Source organism: Phocoena sinus, chromosome 8 (genome assembly GCF_008692025.1).
Source record: "Phocoena sinus isolate mPhoSin1 chromosome 8, mPhoSin1.pri, whole genome shotgun sequence".
NCBI lineage: Eukaryota > Metazoa > Chordata > Mammalia > Artiodactyla > Phocoenidae > Phocoena > Phocoena sinus.
Genome location: NC_045770.1, coordinates 108,430,347 through 108,451,361, shown reverse-complemented (window position 1 = coordinate 108,451,361; position 21,015 = coordinate 108,430,347). Strand labels below are relative to the sequence as shown.

The 21,015-nt window shown below is 50.8% G+C and overlaps 1 protein-coding gene and 1 long non-coding RNA gene across 7 annotated transcripts in view; one reads left to right on the top strand and one right to left on the bottom strand.

Moving 5' to 3' along the window:
* The window catches only part of KCNQ1 (potassium voltage-gated channel subfamily Q member 1), a 352,233-nt gene that overhangs the window by 171,061 nt on the left and 160,157 nt on the right, over positions 1-21,015 (top strand). Inside the window, exon 13 of one of the 6 annotated variants that reach the window (XM_032640195.1) lies at positions 2,975-10,449. The exons of the other annotated variants lie outside the window; for them this stretch is intronic. Coding sequence (XP_032496086.1) covers positions 2,975-3,239 — 265 coding nt within the window. The 3' untranslated portion in view covers positions 3,240-10,449. Of the gene's footprint in view, positions 1-2,974; positions 10,450-21,015 lie in introns of those variants that run through there. 6 annotated transcript variants of the gene reach the window in all.
* Positions 1-21,015, bottom strand: part of LOC116757841 — an 81,004-nt gene that overhangs the window by 46,351 nt on the left and 13,638 nt on the right. The gene's annotated exons all lie outside the window — the stretch shown is intronic.

Here is a 21,015-nt window from a genome sequence, read left to right as displayed (position 1 = left end):
CTCTCTAGATGGCTTCTAACAAACAGGTACGGCAGCTCTCCAGATGGCTTCTAACAAACAGGTACGGCAGCTCTCTAGATGGCTTCTAACAAACAGGTACGGCAGCTCTCTAGATGGCTTCTAACAAACAGGTACGGCAGCTCTCTAGATGGCTTCTAACAAACAGGTACGGCAGCTCTCTAGATGGCTTCTAACAAACAGGTACGGCAGCTCTCTAGATGGCTTCTAACAAACAGGTACGGCAGCTCTCCAGATGGCTTCTAACAAACAGGTACGGCAGCTCTCCAGATGGCTTCTAACAAACAGGTACGGCAGCTCTCTAGATGGCTTCTAACAAACAGGTACGGCAGCTCTCTAGATGGCTTCTAACAAACAGGTACGGCAGCTCTCTAGATGGCTTCTAACAAACAGGTACGGCAGCTCTCTAGATGGCTTCTAACAAACAGGTACGGCAGCTCTCTAGATGGCTTCTAACAAACAGGTACGGCAGCTCTCTAGATGGCTTCTAACAAACAGGTACGGCAGCTCTCTAGATGGCTTCTAACAAACAGGTACGGCAGCTCTCTAGATGGCTTCTAACAAACAGGTACGGCAGCTCTCCAGATGGCTTCTAACAAACAGGTACGGCAGCTCTCTAGATGGCTTCTAACAAACAGGTACGGCAGCTCTCTAGATGGCTTCTAACAAACAGGTACGGCAGCTCTCTAGATGGCTTCTAACAAACAGGTACGGCAGCTCTCTAGATGGCTTCTAACAAACAGGTACGGCAGCTCTCCAGATGGCTTCTAACAAACAGGTACGGCAGCTCTCCAGATGGCTTCTAACAAACAGGTACGGCAGCTCTCTAGATGGCTTCTAACAAACAGGTACGGCAGCTCTCTAGATGGCTTCTAACAAACAGGTACGGCAGCTCTCTAGATGGCTTCTAACAAACAGGTACGGCAGCTCTCTAGATGGCTTCTAACAGGTACGGCAGCTCTCTAGATGGCTTCTAACAAACAGGTACGGCAGCTCTCTAGATGGCTTCTAACAAACAGGTACGGCAGCTCTCCAGATGGCTTCTAACAAACAGGTACGGCAGCTCTCTAGATGGCTTCTAACAGGTACGGCAGCTCTCTAGATGGCTTCTAACAAACAGGTACGGCAGCTCTCTAGATGGCTTCTAACAAACAGGTACGGCAGCTCTCTAGATGGCTTCTAACAAACAGGTACGGCAGCTCTCCAGATGGCTTCTAACAAACAGGTACGGCAGCTCTCCAGATGGCTTCTAACAAACAGGTACGGCAGCTCTCTAGATGGCTTCTAACAAACAGGTACGGCAGCTCTCTAGATGGCTTCTAACAAACAGGTACGGCAGCTCTCTAGATGGCTTCTAACAAACAGGTACGGCAGCTCTCCAGATGGCTTCTAACAAACAGGTACGGCAGCTCTCTAGATGGCTTCTAACAAACAGGTACGGCAGCTCTCTAGATGGCTTCTAACAAACAGGTACGGCAGCTCTCCAGATGGCTTCTAACAAACAGGTACGGCAGCTCTCCAGATGGCTTCTAACAGGTACGGCAGCTCTCTAGATGACTGTGGGGAGAATGAACATCTTTACTACGTTGAGTCTTTGCAGCTGTGGTCTCGGCGTGTCCCTCGTTTATTGAGGTCTTCTTTCATTTGAAACGGTCTCCTACCGTGTCCTGCAGTTTTCAGTGCAGTAATCATGCACCCCTTGTCTGAGATTTATTCTTCCTTGTTAGCTGGTGTTGGTTATGGGTTCACCAAGCCTGGGGACACTGCCTACCGGCGGACTCTGGCCAGCCTGGCTCATTTTATCCTGCCCATGGGTGCCAGGGCAGCCACCTCACCCGAGCCTCGGTGCCCTCTTGCAGACATGAGGGATGTGTCTCATGGTGCTGGTGTTAGCTTCTGAGAAGATGGGGTCAGGCATCCAGCTGTGCACCTGATTCAGGGAAGTGCCTGCCCAACAGCAGACAGTGTAAAACGTCACCTTACGATGAGAGGCCCCACGGGGACATCCCTTACGCGGCCTGAGAGCTTCTGAAACCACCAGGTCACAAGCTTCCGTGGGACACAGATGAGGTCACAGTGCGCCACCGTTAGGTGTCGTCCTTATTTAACAAGATACACCTGGAGGCCCCAAAGCCCCGGGCCCCAGGATGCGCTAGCGGCAGAGGGGAGATGCAGACCCACAACCCACAGCGTCTCGCCCCTGGGAGAGGGGCTCACGAGCTGTCCTGGCCCCTGTGGAGGTGCAGGGAGAAACCTGGCGCCCACTGTGCTACTCTTGGGGGGAATGCAGAGGACCATGCCCCACGGTGGTCACAGGTGCCCCGCCATGCCTCTGCCCTCTATTCTCATCACAGTCGGGCTCGCCTGCCAAGGATGGCACCCATCTTCAAGCAGAGTGAGGACCAGGGCAGGCCACAAACCCTGCCTTCCCCTGGTGCTGTGCTTGGCACAGAAGGGAAGCGCACGGTACCTCTAGGGTTCCGAGCGACTCGCAGGCTGCACAGCCCGAACGTGGCAGCAGCGTTCGTAGACCTGGTGGCTTTCAGGTGCTTGGGAGAGGGTGAGCCTCTGGCAGTATCGACTGAGCCCGTGCCGTGTGTACGTCCCGTGTCAGGGGTGGGAGGGGCGCTGCTGCTGGCCGAGTCTTCAGTAGGGCCCTGCGAGCGCTTCGTCAGTCAGTCCCCCGATTCACGGGACTGGGCCTTGCCGGCGTCACCCGTGAGGTAGCGGCAGTCTCTAGGGGAGCCCCGGTCTGTGATGGGGAAGCTGGACTGGCACCCTGAGGGCTGGCAAGCAGGGGGTGGGGAGGTAACTAGCCAGCAGAGGCAAAGAAGCCTGGCCTCTGGTTTGGGTCTGTGCCCCCGAAGTGTTTCTATGGCCCTCCGGGCAGGAGAGAACAGTCCGTGCAGAGACGGCCTGTGCGCTGGTTGGGTGACTCTGTGACCGTCTTCTCCAGGGAGAATTCTTCGCGTTCAGTCTCTTCGCACACCACGGACCTGGCAGCGCCGTGTGTGAGGAGGGCGAGGGGCGCGCAGGCCTGCAGACTACTCCAGGACGGCGCTGACCTGGCCCCCCAGGGCACAGTGGCAGACCCAGCTCTGTGGCTTCCCATGCTGCCCCAGAGCGCCCCCTCTAGCGTTCTATCCTTGAAGATTTACCGGCCCTCTTGGGACAATGCAGGTGTCCTGGGCAGGGGCCACACCTTAGATGTACATCCTTAGCCATGAGTGGCTAGCGGTCCGAGGTCTGGCTAGACGTCTGTCAGGTTTGGTTGGCCCGTGGGAATGCCGGGTGCCACCTTAGAGTCCTCGTGGAGGGAAGAGGAAGAGAAAGAAAAGCTGGAGGCAGAGGGAGCTAGGAGGCCAGGTCCAGCCTCAGAGACTGGCATCCCTGGTGTCCACGTCATCCTCACACCTCCAGCTGTGATTTGATCTTCTCAGTAAGTAACCTCTTGACCTGGCAGTGGCCCGAGAGGCTCACGTTGAAGATGGCACCGGGAGTGCCTGGAGAAGAGTAGGTGCACCCCAGGGGTTCACACACGAGCTCGCCCATTTCAGCTGGCACAAGGGCAGCTTAGGAGGGGATACATCAAGCTCCGAGAAAGGAATTTTTTTAGGGGAAATTCAAGGGCATTTTCAAAGGTAATTTTGACTCTACCTGATTTGTCTTCCAAGACCTTGGAACTGAACCATCACAGAAGGTCAGACTACACTGCACCCAAAGTAGAATCCTTGCTGTGCCCTATGGTGCCTTGCTGGGGAAACTGAGGCAGAGAGCAGGGTGACTTCATAAAACAACAGCAGATATCTGGGAGATTGGTGGGGGCGGCGGGTAGGTAAGGCTGTTCAGAGCTACACACAGACACACACACACACACACTACATACGTATATGCAGCATCCTTCCCCACAGCCTCACTTGTGGTTCTGGGCCGAACACTGCTGCCCTCAGAGAGCCAGGCCCCCGAGGAGGAGGTGGGCGGCAGCCGGCAGCCAGCCGCTGGTCCTCTGCTTAGCTCCTCAGCTCATCTCTGTATCTGGGGTATAAGTTCAGGGTAAGGTCACGTTGGGACCTCTAGCTGAAAGTCCTTGAGCACATTCTGGGCGAGTCCTCCTGGCCCCGCTCGGTCTGCACTGGGGCCCAGTGTCTTCCACTCCCTGGCCGGGATTGGGCAGCTGTCCTCAGGCCCAAGGGGACCTTTCTTTTCCTACTTAACCTCCTCTCTCGGGCCTTTTGTAGGTGGGCTTGGTTTTCAGTGTTTTCTTTAGGTTCGTATCCAGATTTGTTAAGTTAAATTGAATCTCTTCCAGTTTGAAACACCTGAGTGCTTTTCTTCTGCTCTTCTTTTTGAACTGCCGCATGACCCCCCCAGCTGGGTGTGTGGGCTCCAGGTGGGAGCTCGTGGGGGCCCGGCTGCAAGGCCAGGGTCGTAAGACGGGGCAGCCTTGGGTGGAGCAATGCTCAAGAAAACTGGCTCCCAGCCTGACTGAGCTCGGGCCGGTGTGTGTGCAGCGGCAGGGGGTGGGACCATCCCCAGGGGCTCCAAGGGCCTCATTTGAGATGCTCTCCCAGTGACCCCCCAGTCTGCGGCTGTGCCTTTAAAAGCTCTGTGCTCAGGGGCACCCCCGCCCCCCACCTGCCCGTCTCATGCACTGGGAAATGGACTCTTCAGACCACATGGCCTGGGTTCGGGGGTGGGGAGGGGGGGATGTATCCCTTTAGATGCCAGGAGATGGAAAGACCGAGAAACCAAAGACCTGAGACCAAAGACGAGAGGACCTTGCTCAGCTGCCGGCAGAGCCAGGGCTAGGCCCTCCGCTCTGAACCCTGAACCCTGAGCTCTTCTGCTGTCCCAGAGGGGCCTGTCTGCTGTAGTGGGGCCTGTGCTCCACCCCACGCCAGGCCCAGCCAGTCCCCTTCATCACCTGGGCCAAGTGAGCCCAGTCCCGGGGGTGGCTGGCGCACTTCGCTGAGCACCGAGCGCCGGGGGGGCAGCGCGTGGCCGTCGGCTTGGCCGGGCCCTGCTCCTTAGCGTGCTCCCCTCCCACACGCAGGGGACGGGAGACAGCGCCCCCCAGTTAATTCTGCGGCAGCCCCCGCCTGCAAGGAGAGGCTGGTGGAGCTGAAGCAATACGGCAACACTGAGGCGTGGGGTCAGAAAGGACAGGGAAGCTCGTCTCGGGCTAGCTCCAGAGTACTTATCCGGGACACCCAAGTGGGCAAGACCAAGACAAGGGTGCCACCTTCCCCAGCCCAGGCAGGAGGCTCCGAGTAGCCCTGAGCAAGGCCAGAAGGCCGACGTGCGCCTCACGGCCCAGGCTGCAGAGCTGCAGCCTTCTCCCCAGGCAGCAGTGCAGGCCCCGCGGAGCCTGGGGCTTATGAAAACAGTTCCACGAGCAAACACAGGGCGCTGTCTGAGGAGAGAGGAGCTCGGCCTTTGTTCAGCAGTGGACACTCCGCCGGGGCACCAGGCCCCCACTCTGCGCTGAGCCCCTGAAATGCCACAGAAGCTTCTGCCCATCACCGTCCTCGCCGGCTCTGATGACCTGCAGAAACATCCCTCTCTCCGCCTGTTGCCACCTGGCCACACAGGTGCAAGGTCCCAGTGACTCAGGCCAAAGAGAAGCTGAGCGTGACCAGTCAGCCCACCATGCGAGGCTGATCACGGACTTGTCTCATTTACTGGGGCTGCTGTTGGGCTCTGCCTGTAAATGTTTAACTCCCGAGGGTGCTGACCTCAGGGCCTGGGAGGCTCAGGCTGGATGGGGGAGAGGGGTTCCTTCTTGCCGGTATGTACGCAGGGACCCTGTGGTGGGAAAGGGCGGCGTCAGCCTTTGCAGCAGGCCCAGCAGCTCCGCAGCCAGCAGAGCAAAGGCTGGATAGGAAGAGGGCCGGCCCCACTGTGCTGAAGGGAGAGGCGGCGCCGTCCTCCCCCGGCGTAGGTGAGCGCGGGCCCGAGCCGGAGGCCCGGCCCCGAGGGCCCCTCGGTGGTTTCCTACCGCTTCAGGCCCGGGGTGCGGGCGCCTCACTTGGAATTGCTGGTTGCCCCACAAGGGCCCGGCCTAGGTCTCCCCGCCGGCGGGGAGGAAGCTGTGGAGGCTTGGTGTGCTGGGGCCACCCTTGCGGGCTCGGGAAGGGAAGGAATGTGACCGAGGCCGGGTGTGGCCGAGGAGCCTGCCGCCAGTTGTGGGTTTTTCTTGGGGCCGAGATAGACGTGAGCAGAGATGGAGGCCCCTCTCTCTCAGTCCCCACCACACACACTAGGACCTTTCTTCAGCGTGTGGCTGTGGAGCTGGAGGCCAAGGACACCCTCTGGAAATCTGAATTCCATTCGCTCTTGGCAAAGAGCAGCTTCCTGCTTGGGGAAGGTGTGCGCGTGTGTGCGCGCGCGTGTGCACACATGGCCATGGGGGCTGGCGGGGGGAGAGGCACGTGGGTGGAGCAATGTTTGATGAGACGTGTAAGGTGACCCCAGTACTTCCCGGCACTGGATGGCACTTGCAGAGCTCGTCCAGAGGAGTCGAGACAAATACCTGGAGTGAATGAATCAGAAACGTGCGGGCTGCGCTGCCTTTGAAACAGGCTCTGGCTTAAAACAGTCACGGCAAAACACGCCTTTGAATTTGAAAGCCAGAACTTTTTGCAAAATAATTCAAGAAGTTTGCTGAACCTTAAACCTTTCCTGATGACTCCTTCCTTCTGAAGTTAACTCGTTAAAGTTGCTCCAATCCCAGCCTGGTGCCAGACCAGCTTCCTGGAAACCCTCGCCAACTGCTGGCCTTTGGAAAGGCTCGTCGCCCTAATAGCTGTTTAAAAAAAAAAAAAAAAAAAAAGCTCACTGGGCACCTTGGCTGCAGGGTCTGAAAAGTCCTTTGTGCTAGCTCCAGCTGCAGTTTTTCCAGGCCTCGCTTCTGGGGCTGACTGGAGCTGTCTCTCTTCGTTTCCTCTTACAGTGGCGGGCGCTGGGCCGGCTTCTTCCCGCCCAGCTTCTCTGCCAACGGTGTAACCAGGCCTCCCCACGCCCAGGTGGATGTCCAGGGCAGAGCCCTTGGAGAGGGTGGGTGTGGGCATGTCCCAAGAGGGTCGCCAGCCTCAACTTCCTCTCTGTTCCTTCTCCCCATGGGGAGAGATCAGGACCCCCTCCTAGGTCAACACTGTGTCACTTCCCCAGAATACCCGGGACCCAACTAGTTCCCAAGCAGTGCCATTTCAGAAGGGAAGACAATTCGCTCCTCCCCAAAGCAGAGTCTCGGCAATATAAAGCATGAATGTGAAATGGGGTCTAAGTTATAGTTTCAAAGAGTTTAGAATGTGAAGATGCATTGGAAAATATTTAAATGAACACAGACATTAGGCAAATCAACAGAAAAACGTTATCAACTGTTGTCACTGTTGCATTAATCAAAATCAGAGATTACCTGAAAATGGAAAAAACTTACATAAAAACCTGATATAGTGAGACACAGCAGTCAGAACATGCCGTACACGGGTCACTTCTTTAAAAATCACTCCTCTCAAAACTCTGTAATGACAAAACATATGTAACATTTCATTTCCTAGGAGAGCCTTGCTGATCTGCAGATGGGTGGAGGGCACCCCTTCCCATCGAGGGGGGCGGGGGCGGGGGGCTCGCTGGGAGCCCGCCCAGGGCCTGCTCTCACTCCAGCTCTGCCTTCTCCCTGTCAAAACCCTCTTTGTGCCGGAGCAGCCCCCGCCCCTTGGAGTGACACGAACCAGAGCCCACACCGCTGGGCCACCCCGGCCCTGCAGCGGAGGGCTGTTCATTCACGGCCTGGCAGAACATCTGCATGAGCTGCCGTACACTGTTCTTTCCCTATTAAAATGTTGTGCTTAAAAAATAATAATAATAAAGTAGTTTTATACGCACATGGTAAAACACATTCCGTGTACAAAGGGAATATGGAGAAAAATCAGGCTGTCCCCACCCCAGCCCTGAATTCCTAAGTTTCCTTCCCCAAAGGTTACCACTTTTAACAGTTTCCTATTGTATTTTTTCAGAGTGTGTTATAGGGGCAAACGTGTATCTATAATATACCTCCTTTTTACACAAGTGGTAACGTATATATTTATCTGCAGTTTGCCTCTTTGACTTAATATATAGGTACGCCAGACTTTCTGAGCTGCCCAGACAAGACTGGTTCATCATAGGGCAGTCCACGTCAGGGGCATTTTTACTTTGCAGTGATATGTGTGTACACACATGAACAGGTGACAGCTCAGTGCACTGTAGCTGAAGTGCTGCTTTCTCGTGGTTAGCTTCCAGGATCCTTGAGAGAACGTGGCCTCTGCTCTCAGTCTGCTGGGCTGGGCTTTCCCCCAAATGGGGCTGTGCTCATGGCGGCTCTAGTCTTTCTGGCATGGGTCCTGTTCCTGGTGAACACGAGGACCCAGCTGCCTGAAAAAGGCACGTAGGTGGTGGGGTGGGAGGCCTGCAACAAGGCTAAAGAGTATCCTGCTGGCTGTTAATCAGAGAGCCTTCCATCAAAGGATGCAGAGATGGGCTGCTCATTAAAGCCTGATTAAGGCCAGGAGCACTTTCAAGGGCAACACTGACTTGACCGCAGCTGGCAGGAGGTGGCCAACAGTGACTTGCCTGATGGTCTGGGCAGGAAGCAACCCCAGGGCATCTGAAGAGAACGGAGCCCTGGCCAGTGCACTGTGCGGGGACCTGTCTCCGCAGGCACCATGCTGTAAGGAAACCTTTCGGCTTTCCGTAAGCAAGCCCTCTTGGTAAGCACACGGCGGCCCCAGTGTGCGCTGTTCAAAGGGAAGACGCCTGTGTGCTCTGGAGATGGATCTGTATTAAGACATCTAGCGCTTCTCCTTTTTACTAACAGCTGCAGAGCATTTCACTGTGCCGTAATGTACGGAACAAGTCCCCTATTGATGGATGTATAGGGCAGCTAAAGACAGCCATTAACCCTTCAAATATTCACTAATGAACTGCCCCGATTATGAAATTAGTCCCTCTGAAACATCCCTCCCCACCGAACACTATTGTTTCTCCCCACCCATCTTCTCCCTGCTCTACCTCTGTTGACTGAGTCTCCTTCTGGGCTGTCTCTTATCAAGTAAGGACAATGTAAAGTAAATCACTTACGGAGAAGAACTGTAAATCTTGTCAAGATAAGAGATTTCATGAAGTTAAGGGAAGTGAAACTGAAGAATCTCTAACAGAGATTAGGAGATTAGGCAGAGTTAAACCAGTTATCAACTGAAGAGAAAATCAAGGCTGATACCTAGATAAGCATTTCAAAAAAGAAATAATAAAAGCAGATGAAATAATAAAAGATTAAGGGTAGGCCCTTAGCGAAGCCATGAAGCCCTGCCTTCTACAGACATGATGCTCTGTGCGAAAGTGCCACCAAAGTCCATTATGAAGTGAAAGGTGCCCTGCTGTGGTGTCACAGCGTGCTTTGTAAGCATGACACCAGAACCTCTCTCAATTCACTTTTTTTCTAAAATGAGTAGGTATCTACGATTATAACAACTTACATTTATATAAGATAATCTTGTTTTCAAAACTATTATTACTACTTCTCAAGGGAACTTCCCAATCAAGTCTATTTTTCGTGAAATTTTAAGTGCATTCACTTCAAGAGGCCCATTTTCCCCCCATCTCCAGCAAGGTTAAGATATCTGTACGTTTTGATAGATACTACCAAATCATAAAGGCTGGTGCCCATTTATGCTACTATGAAAATTGCACAAATATGCCCATTCCCCCACACCTTCACCAACAAGTGAGTAGTCAGTTTTTATCTTTATTAATTTGATTGAGGAAGAAATGGTATACTGGAGTGCTCATTTACATTTCTTTTATTGTAAATGAGGCTTTTATCTCTTCAAAGAAGTAAACACGTTTGTTTTTTCTTTTTTGTGAACCATTTCTCCATACCCTTAATTTTTTTAATACCTCTTCTTACTGACTTATAGGAACTCTGTCTTAGATGTTGAAAATATTTTATCCCAATTTTTCTTCAGTCTTTGAGCTTCTGTAGTTTTCTGCGGGCAGGATTTTAAAGTTTGAGTGTTTGGGGGGGGTTTTGTTTTTGTTTTTTGTTTCGCATTTCTTATATTTTATTAGAAGATGAGCTTGTTTATGTGCTTCAGAAGCCAGTTGTAAGGGAAATTTTCTTTTCATAAACTGTTCGAATTTGGGTCCATTTTCCCCTGTTGGCTTCAGAATTTTTAAATTTTGACAGTCAGCTCTGGCAGCCTTTTGTGATTGGAGGTCCTTGTCTTAAAGTCTGGAAAAATTTTGGAAAAAAGCCTCATTCTGAGATTGTTTTAATAAATTCTCCCATGTTTTCTTCTGTCATCTTGGTTTTATTTTTCACATTAAAAAATATTTTTAATTGAAGTATGGTTAATTTACATGTTGTATTAGTTTCAAGCGTAAAGCAAAGTGATTCAGTTATACACACACACACACACACACACACACACACATCTACATGCAGACACATATATATATATATTCTTCTTCAGATTATTTTCCCTTATAGGTTATTACAAGATACGTTCCCTGGGCTATACAGTAGGTCCTTGTTGTTTACCTATGTTATATATAGTAGTGTGTATATGTTAATCCCAAACTTCTAATTTATCTCTCCCCCACCCCCCTCTCCCCTTTGGTAACCGTAAGTTTGTGTTCTATGTCTGTGAGTCTATTTCTCTCTTGTAAATAAGTTCATTTGTATCATTTTTTTAGTTTCCACATATAAGTGATATGAATATGATTATCTGTCTCTCCTGTCTGACTTACTTCACTTAATATGGTAATCTCTAGGTCCACCCATGTTGCTGCAAATGGCATTATTTCATTCTTTTTTATGGCTGAGTAATATTCCATTGTGTATTATGTGTGTGTGTGTGTGTACATATATATATACGTACACACATACATATACACACACCACATCTTTATCCATTCATCTGTTGATGGACATTTAGGTTGGTTCCATGTCTTGGCCATTGTAAATAGTGCTGCTACGAACACTGGGGTGCATGTATCTTTTTTTTTTTTTTTTTTTTTTTGCGGTACGCGGGCCTCTCACTGTTGTGGCCTCTCCCGTTGCGGAGCACAGGCTCCGGACACGCAGGCTCAATGGCCATGCCCCACAGGCCCAGCCGCTCCACGGCGTGTGGGATCCTCCCGGACCGGGGCACGAACCCGTGTCCCCTGCATCGGCAGGCATACTCTGCACCACTGCGCCACCAGGGAAGCCCGCATGTATCTCTTTGAATCAGTGTTTTCTCTGGATATATGCCCAGGAGTGGGATTGCAGGATCATATGGTTAACTCTATTTTTACTTTTATAAGTTACCTCCATACTGGTCTCCATAGCAGCTGCACCAATTTGACATTCCCACCAACAGTGTAGGAGGGTTCCTTTTTCTCCATACCCTCATTTATTATTTATAGACTTTTTAATGATGGCCATTCTGACTGGTGTGAGGTGATACCTCATTGTAGTTTTGACTGCGTTTCTCTAATAATTAGTGATACTGAGCATCTTTTCATGTGCCTGCTGGCCATCTGTATGTCTTCTCTGGAGAGATGTCTGTCTAGTCTTCTGCCCGATTTTTGATTGGGTTGGGGTTTTTTTGATATTAAGCTGTATAAGTTGTTTGTGTATTTTGGGAATTAATCCCTTGTCGGTAGCATCATTTACAAATATTTCCTCCCAGTCCATAGGCTGTCTTTTCATTTTGTTTATGATTTCCTTTGTTGTGCAGAAGCTTTTAAGTTTAATTAGATCCCATTTGTTTATTTTTGTTTTTATTTCCATTACTCTATGACACAGATCCAAAATAATATTGCTGTTATTTATGTCAAAGAGTGTTCTGCCTATGCTTTCCTCTAGGAGTTTTATAGTATCCAGTCTTACATTTATATGTTTAATCCACTTTGAGTTTATTTTTGTATATGGTGTTCAAGAATGTTCTAATTTCATTCTTTTACATGTAGCTGTCCAGTTTTCCCAGCACCATTTTTATTGAAGAGACTGTCTTTTCTTCATTGTATATTCTTGCCTCCTTTGTTGTAGATTAATTGACCATAAGTGCGGGGGTTTATTTCTGCGCCTTCTATCCTGTTCCATTGATCTATATGTCTGTTTCTGTGCCCGCGCCATGCTGTTTTGATTACTGCAGTTTTGTAGTATAGTCTGAAGTCAGGGAGCGTCATTCCTCCAGCTCTGCTCTTCTTTCTCAAGATCGTTTTGTCTTTTCAGGGTCTTTTGTGCTTCCGTACAAATTTTTAAATTTTTTGTTCTGGTTCTGAGAAAAACGTCATTGGTAATGTGAATGGGATTGCACTGAATCTGTAAATTGCCTTAGGTAGTACAGTCATTTTTAACACTATTGATTCTTCCAATCCAAGAACACAGTGTATCTTTCCATCTGTTTGGGTCATCTGCAGTTTCTTACAACAGCATCTTACAGTTTTTGGAGTAAAGGTCTTTTGTCTCCTTAGGTAGGTTTATCCCTAAGTATTTTTATTCTTTTCAACGCGATGGTAAATGGGATTGTTCCCTTAATTTCTCTTTCTGATATTTTGCTGTTAGTGTATAGAAATGCAACCGATTTCTGTACGTTAATTTTGTATCCAGCGACTTTACTGAATTCACTGATGAGCTCTAGTAGTTTTCTGGCAGCATCTTTAGGATTTTCTATATATAGCATCATGTCATCTGCAAACAGTGAGAGTTCTACTTCTTTTACAATTTGGATTCCTTTTATTTCTTTTCCTTCTCTGATTGCTGTGGCTAGGAATTCCAAAACTATGTTGAATATAAGTAAGTGGTGAGAGTGGGCATCCTTCATCTTTTTACATTTAAATAGTGCTCCCTCTAGATTTGGACATAAGGAGTCATTAAATTCAATTTATTTTCTATGTGTCTAACTAGTTATCCCAACACTATTTATTTGAATACATCATCTTCTTTCCACTAACTTAAGTTGTTACCTTTATCATATTTCAAACTCTCATTTAATGTGTCCACTTCTAGATTGTCTTATGGATGGCTGATGGGCCTGGTGACGGGCCAGCCTCAGTTATTTGACTTTTGAACTTTATGATGTGCTTGTGAGTATAGCAGGTTTCCCCCATCTCTCTTACTCATAAGAGGAAGCTGCATTTCACACAGTACAGTCAACCAGGGAATCCATGGCATGGCCTCAGACCAAAACACTCTAGACACAGGATTAGCTCTTGAGTTGGACGGGAAGCCTGAGTGTTTGGGGCTGAGTCCTTGCCTTGGTGGCTAATGCTGTCAGGGAACAGGAGCACTTGTCTCTTCCGGGCTCACTCACACGGCAGAGACCAGACAAGGGGTCTCTTCCGGGCTCACTCACACGGCAGGGTCCAGACAAGGGACGCACCCGGGTCTCGGGTCTGACCCTGGGGGCCACTTCCTACTCATGTATGATCACAGTTTCAGGACATCTTATGAAAACTGAATTCAGTAACTCAAGAAAGTAAATAAGCCTAATTCAAAAAGGAAAAGAATGGCAATAAGAAAAATCTGTAACATGCAGCCAGTCCCTCCCCTCCCCAGGCCAACCACCGGAAAGGAAGATAACTGACACGGTAAAGGGTTATAGCTGGAGTGCTGTCATAACCAGCGCAGGTCAAAATGGTTTCACATCATGACTTGGACAGCAGTGACTCAGTTTCCTTATCTAATCTAGACCACCTGTACCAATGTGGCTTTTCCAGCCTCATCCTTGTGAAACTAGCCCAGAGGAATGCTGCCCCTGTCCCCAGACCTCCTGCTTGGTGCTCTCCTTTACTGACGTGTAAACAAAAAAGTAGTGGTTAAGAGCAGATTCTAGAGCTGTAGTGCAAGTTCAGATCCTAACTGCACCCCTCCTACCTGCTGGACCTCGAATGAGTCATTTAACCTCAGTTTCAGTTTCGCCATCTGTAAAATGGGGATAATAAGAAAGAGTGCCTTCCGCAGAGGGTTACTGGGAGGATTAAATGAATGACTAATGTGAAGTACACAGAATGGTGCTGACATATAGTAAGCTTATATAGTATTGGTTAAATGCATGTCCCTACCTCAAGATGAGTCATTCAGTTCATGTTTATTATGGTAGGTGTCTGACAACGTCGATGGAGAGGGGAGTTTGAGTAGAATCACCTTCAGAAAGAAGTGAAGTTGCACCCTCATCAGACTCTTTAGGACAATGCGTAATCTTTAAAACCGGGTGCTTTTCTGGAACACAGAGGGACAGGCTGCACCAAAGAGCTCCAGACGCTTTTTCAGAATTGTACAGGACTTGCATTACGTGCTCTTTTTTTTTTTTAAAGATGATGTTGGGGGTAGGAATTTATTTATTTATTTATTTATTTATTTAGGCTGTGTGGGGTCTTCGTTTCTGTGCGAGGGCTTTCTCTAGTTCTGGCAAGCGGGGGCCACTCTTCATCGCGGTGCGTGGGCCTCTCACTATCGCAGCCTCTCTTGTTGCGGAGCAACGAGGCTCCAGACGCGCAGGCTCAGTAGTTGCGGCTCACGGGCCTAGCTGCTCCGCGGCACGTGGGACCCTCCCAGACCAGGGCTCGTACCCGTGTCCCCTGCATTGGCAGGCAGATTCTCAACCACTGCGCCACCCGGGAAGCCCAACATGCTGATTTTTTTTTCGCATAAATTTTAGAATCAGCTTGCCTGATTTAAAAAAAGCGCGCGCGTGTGTGTGTGTGTCCCTCCGTATTCTGCCAGTAGTTTCTATTGAAACGGCAATCAATTTAGATTAACTTAGAATTATCTTTCTTACAATATTTTTGACTTTCTAGCCAAAAATAGGAGAGATTTATCCATGTGTTCAAATCAGTTGTAATGTCCCTCAGTATTTTTTAGCCCTCTGTTCGTATAGATTTTCTGTATCTTAAAATTCATTACTGGGTATTTTTAGGAAGGCTTTTTTTTAATTTGGCGATCGTGGTTTTTTTCATGCATTTTTCATTGAGGTAACTGTAGATTCACATGCAGCAGCCAGCTGTGAGAAGTAATAGAGATCCCATGTAGCCTTCACCCAGTCTGCACCAGTGGTAACATTCTGCAAACTGTAGGACCAGATCACTGCCAGGATACAGACACTGACACAGGGGAGCTGCGGTCCCCCCAGGGCCCCTCATGTAGCCCCCTTTCATAGCCACACTCCCTTCTCTCCCATTTCACCTTGTCCTTAGCCCCTGGCAACCACTGACCAGCTCTGCGTTGCTTTAATTTCGTCTTTACAAGAATGCTCTATAAATGGAACTGTACAGTATACGGGACCTTGTGGAACTGGCTCTTCTCACTCAACACAGTCCTCTGAAGATCCATCCAGGTTGCTGCATGCATCTTTGCATTCTTGGTGTGACCCTATTTACATTGGTTATTTTTACAGCTGATGGACCCTGGTTACTAATAGCTTCCCTTTTTTTGCGCTATCATAGATGAAATCAGTATGTGTTCTTTTATTATGCCAGCCTCGTCAGATCAGTAGAATTTTGGCTCCACAAAGAGACTGTGGAAGATTTCGTTAAGGATGTGACTATTTTAAAATATATGCTCAAAGAGAAAAAAAAAGCTCCTGTGAAAAAAAATTTTGTTCTTTTCTTTTTTCCAACCACTTTATTGAGTCACGATTGACATACAAAATCTGTACATAATTAATGTATACAATGTGATGAATTTGGAGATAAGTATGTACCTATGAGACCATCACCACAATCTAGGCCATAAACGTACCCATCACCTCCAAAAGTTTCTTCACGCCCTCTTTTATCATGTATATTGTTATTTCCTAAGAACACTTAGCATCAGACCTACCCTCTGAGCAACGTCTGAAGCACACAATGCAGGGTTGTTGACTACAGGCACTGCGATAGGCAGTAGCTCGCTAGGACTCATTCACCCTGCAGAGCTGAAACTTCGTGCCCTTTGACAAATTCCTCCAGGCTGCCTCCTCCCCCTGCCCCTGGCAACCACCATTCAACTCTCTGCTTCTCTGCGCTTGGCTATTTTAGATCCTTCATATAAGTGATATCATACAGTATTTGTCCTTCTGCGTCTGGCTTATTTCACTGTCCTCCACATTCATCCGTGTTGTCACAAGTGGCAGGATTTCCTTCTTGTGAAAGAATTCTTGTACAACAACTCTATTTCTGAACGCTAACAGGACTGGGGGGGAAAAGTCCTTTTTACATCATTTATGTTTGATAGAGAGTGGGACAGAAGGAAGCAAGTTTGCTCCCTATGGGATAGATTCAAGAGTTCAGGGAGCCCCCACGGAGGGGCTTGGGAGCCCTGGGGCCATCCTGTGGGGCCCGGAGGAGGGCGTTCCTGTCTTGACTGCTCCCCCGAGAGAGGGCCTCACTTTCTCCCAGTATCTTCTTGCCTCCCACCAGCCCACCCAGCTCTGTCTCTCTCCCCAGCTCTGTGACTCGTAGTCATCTTGAAGCTCCCTGCTCACCCCCATGTGCAGCACTGCTCTCGGGCTCGGGTGACTGCAGACTAAGAATGGGAATCTTGGCGAGAGCTCTGGGGGCGGGTGGGGGGGGGATAAGTTGACCTTCACGGCCTCAGGCTCCCTTGATGGGAAATGGGGTTTGTTACAGCCCCCCACCCAGTCCAGACTGGGCCAGCCCACCCACACACACACACACACACACACACACACACACACCCCGCTGAGCTAAGAAGGGCAAAGGGCAGCCCCAGTCTGAAACTCCCGTGGGTTCCCCCAGCGTGGATGTGTGTACGGTCTAGGCTCTAGGAGCTGAAGGCACCTGTAAGATCCAGTGAGGTGCCTGGCAGGCAGGCGGAGGAGAGGGTGCCCCCGTGCCCTGTGTGTCCATTCTTCCAGGCAGGAGGTGTGAGTGCGCACACCGGGCACCGTGCAAGCCCCAGGAGACCAGGAGGATCTGGGCAGGGACCACCCCTGCTCTCTCAGAGGTCCTGATCTCCTCGGCAACACTCCCTGGGCACTGCGTTCCAAAGGAGCCCCGGCGCTACCCTTTCGGTGAGGAGAAAGCTCGCTACCCTGCACACATCTTTGGACTGAAGAATACTCTTAAAATCGTAATAGTACTCGCCCTCAGCCGGGCACTGTGCTAAGTGCTTTCACTAATCCTTCCATCACGGCAGCTTTTGACGTAAGAATATTATCACTCCTGTTTTATATATAATCAACCTGAGGCTAGAGAGGTTAAGTCGGGCCCAGGGTCACAAAGCTAGTATTGACCCTGAGCCGGGGCTCTGATGAAGTCACTGTCGCTCCTCAAATACTCCCTTGGTGTCATTTTAAACAAGTCAAGCTCTCTCCTGACCCTCTCCGCTTCCCCAGGCTGGGACCGACTTACGTCCCTCCTTAAGAGTGGCCAATTTCTAAGCCTCAGACTGGTCCACAGAGAACCCATCTCCCCTCTTGTTCTTAATGTGTAACTGGGTGTTTGTGGTGAAGGGTTACGAGCCGTCTCCTTCGATCCCAAGGCCAGTGAAGGCAGAAGGAGGTCTTTTTGTTCAGCATTATCTCAGTGTTTGATCCGCACAGAGCCCATCACGGCCGCTCTGTGAATGTCTGACGAATAAATAAGTGAATGAATAAGCAGGGGGGATTGCACCAGGGCCTGTCAGGTGCAGGACCCTGGCTGTGGTCCATCCTCCTCACCAGGGCCTGCCCAGTCTGCAGCGGGTCTCGAAGCAGCAGTGAGGCCTTAATGCTCTTTCTGGAGCTCCTTCACCCCTGCTCTTCCTCCAGGGCTCATGTCCCCACTCACACAGTCCATGGCAGCTGGAGTCCAGAGTCTACCACAGGTCTCTGATCGAAAACTCTGCCCCGCTGGAGCCCACTCCCTTCTGTTGCTGTGCTAGAAATACAGGGAAATCAAGTGCAGTCACTCTGATGATCCACCAGGGCCTTGTTATGTGGCACTGTTTCAGTTTTCGTAGATCAGGGGACCAAGGTTTGGGGATGGCGGCCGTTCCCGGGTAGAAAACAGTGGTACCTGGGGAGGAACTCAAGTCCGTGCATGCTGAGACCAAGAGTTTCTCCGCCACCAGGCTGTGTTCACACGCCTTCCTTGCTTGGTTGGTCGCCCTAGTTATGCCCTCCCCAGAGAGGAAGTCTGCTCCCCCTTCCTAATGGCAAGTCTCCTGTTAGCCTGAGAACCAGGGGCCTTTAGATCTTCTTGTTCCCGGGATAATTCTCACCAGCTCAGGAGGCATGGGGATGGGCCAGTGTTCGGAATGGGGCCAGCACCTGATTAAAGGCTCCAAATGAGGGCTCTCGCGCTGGGTGACGGAGCTGGAGGTGAGGGACAGAGCGAAGGTCCTGGCCCTCTGCAGCCTGCTGGCCTGAGTGCGGACGATGGTTTGCAAGCCCAGTCATGTGGAGGAGGCCAGGTTTTCTGAGCCAAGGGCTAGGCCCCTCTTCCTGTCACTACTGCCTACAGAGGCTGGACCTGGGGCTCTGGCTGATCGGGAAAAAGTAAGAATCGCATGTGATTCCATCAAAGATGGTTTTCCTATGAAAACAGGACTCGTGTTAAAACACAGGGCTTAGTTCAGAGTAAACATTTCGAACTGCTGAGGAGAAGCAGAGATTTATAACACAGAGCAAGACTTAAAGAAGTAAAAGCCCCCGTATACTGACTGAGGCCGTGAGTGCTGCCCTGCAGCGCCAGCTCAGTTCAGACCCAACTTGATCCAACCTGCTCCATCTCTGCTTCCAGGAGCCCCCCCCCTCACTTCTCACCTCAGTACTCCCAGGTTGGGAGGTCTCGCGGTCCAGCCTGGGCCTTAGGCCCTCCTCACTCCCTCCTGGCCTGAGCTCCAGGGCAGCCGCCCTTGCTCTGTGCCCCCAAATCTTGGCCTCCGCCAGCTTTGTTGGATTCCTCTCCCTGGCCGCACACTCGCTGCCGCCTCTCTCTTCCAAATCATAAACACAAAAGATGGCCAAAGGTACACTCTCCACGACATTTTTCCTGGTCAGACAAAACCTAATGACTGCCTTTTGTTTCCTTCCATTTAGAAGCATTTCCCTGGCAACCCTGTCTCTCCTTAGTCAACAGCAGCTAACTTCATCCTTCCCCTTTATCAAGATATTGTTTAGAGCAAATAACTCATTAACTGGTACAGCAACTTGGGAACCCTTTCACATCGGCTCTCAAGAGGACCTTTCCCCTGAGAACGGGGCACCCCACAGAGCTCAGGAAGAGAAGTGCCTTCGGGGGCTTTGGTAGGGCTCTGCCAGCAGACAGGCAGCTGTCGCTTAACGACTGTGCCTGGTACCTTCTCTGATTGGATTAAGTGACTTGACAAAAGGGAAGCCGACGTGGCCGGAGTGAACTGCCGCATTCGTATTCCTGTGGCATCTCCTCCTAGGTGGCCCAGGTGTACGTACGAAGGCCTGAGGCCTGCTGCCAGCGCCGCACAAGCTCCAGGGGCCGTGTGGGCTCCGTCCCCACTGACTCCTCAGCTCCCCAGCAGCATTCTCTTTCATGGAAAATATACTCATTTGATAAACAGACTGTGTTCCAGAACTTTCTAGGTGACCTCCCTTCTCTTCCTCCTTTTCCACTGTTAGGGGTTGGAAAAGCAATAGATTTGCTTTCTCAGTGTCTCTGGAGTGACTTTCGGGGCAAGAAGAATGCCCCTTGTCTATGGCACCAGAGTTGTGGCCCACTGAGAACTTGCTTTGGCGGAGGGACCTGGGAGGAGCCCCTCAGCTAGGCCTGCTCACGTAGCAGGAGTGAGGGAAGCTTCTGCCTCTCACTCTCCCTCACAGACTGCTCCAGCCACAGGCAGGGGCTAGGAATCTCCCTACCAGGGCAAGTGCCGGACCAGCCTCCTTCAGAGAGCAGCCCGAGACACAGGCGATGCTTTGCCAAGGTTTTGTCTCTAATCAGAAAGTAGGTCTGTGCTCCTAACCCACACAGTTCACTAGATGGATGCTGGTGTACTGTGTGTACAGCAGGTGACTGGATAAGAAGTGAAATGGCTTCCATCTTTAGAGCTCTGCGGCTTTGCATTTACAACTTCCTCCATTCCCTGCCTCACTCGTGTATTTCCTGGATTTGACATGTGTGCCTCTGGGGACAACCTGTGAGAATTACAGATCGGCGGGGGTGGGGGTGCAGCCGTGTCCGATTGGCACAGAGCGTCTAATGTTCAGACCTGAACAGACAGGGAAGGGGTTGCCTGGAGAGGGTCCCCATCTGGACAGAATGTTCCCCTACGTGGGGCAGCCGGCACAGCTCACAAGAGCATGTCTTCAGTCCTCAGATCCCAGAGTGTGCATGCCATGGCATGTCACACCCAGAACCGCGTGTCTCGCACTTCAGGGGCCCAGCCATGTCACGTAGAGGGCCACCCACATCACTGGTTCTGGACAGGTGTCGACGGGCCCCCTTTTACGTGGAACTGCACCCTGAATGGGAAGCCCAGCGTGCCTTCCATCTGATAGGCCACGCCAGAGGGTTGCTCACACCCAGGCGTGCGACCCTGGCCCCACTGTTCAGTGGCAGCACCCACACAGATATCGAGCCTTGCAGCTGCGAGGTGAGTTGCTGTCATTCCGTGTGGGGTGGGAGGGTGAGCCCACGCAGGCAGTAGAGGCCACAGGCCGCCACAGCCTCTCGCTCAGGCACTGGAATTCCAGAGGTCCCATGCAGGCTTTGGGCCTTTGGGTCTGGGGCTTATGGAGGCGGGCCCCTGCCCACCCCGGTGCTCTGACTCCGTCTGCCCAAAGGCGCTTGCAGCGTCGGCCATCCTCTGGAATAGGACTCCCGGGCAGGGTGGGCCAGGTTGTCTCCTAGTCACCTCCTGACTCACCAGGGTCTAGGCCATCACCTGGGCTAAGCCGAATGTTCTCTCTATGGACAAGCCTGCCCGAGTCCTGGCCCACTCACCGTCAGCCTGCGTGCTCTGGGCCTCAGCCCAGTTCCAGGAGAGTCACGACGGGGCTTGTTCTGGGCCCC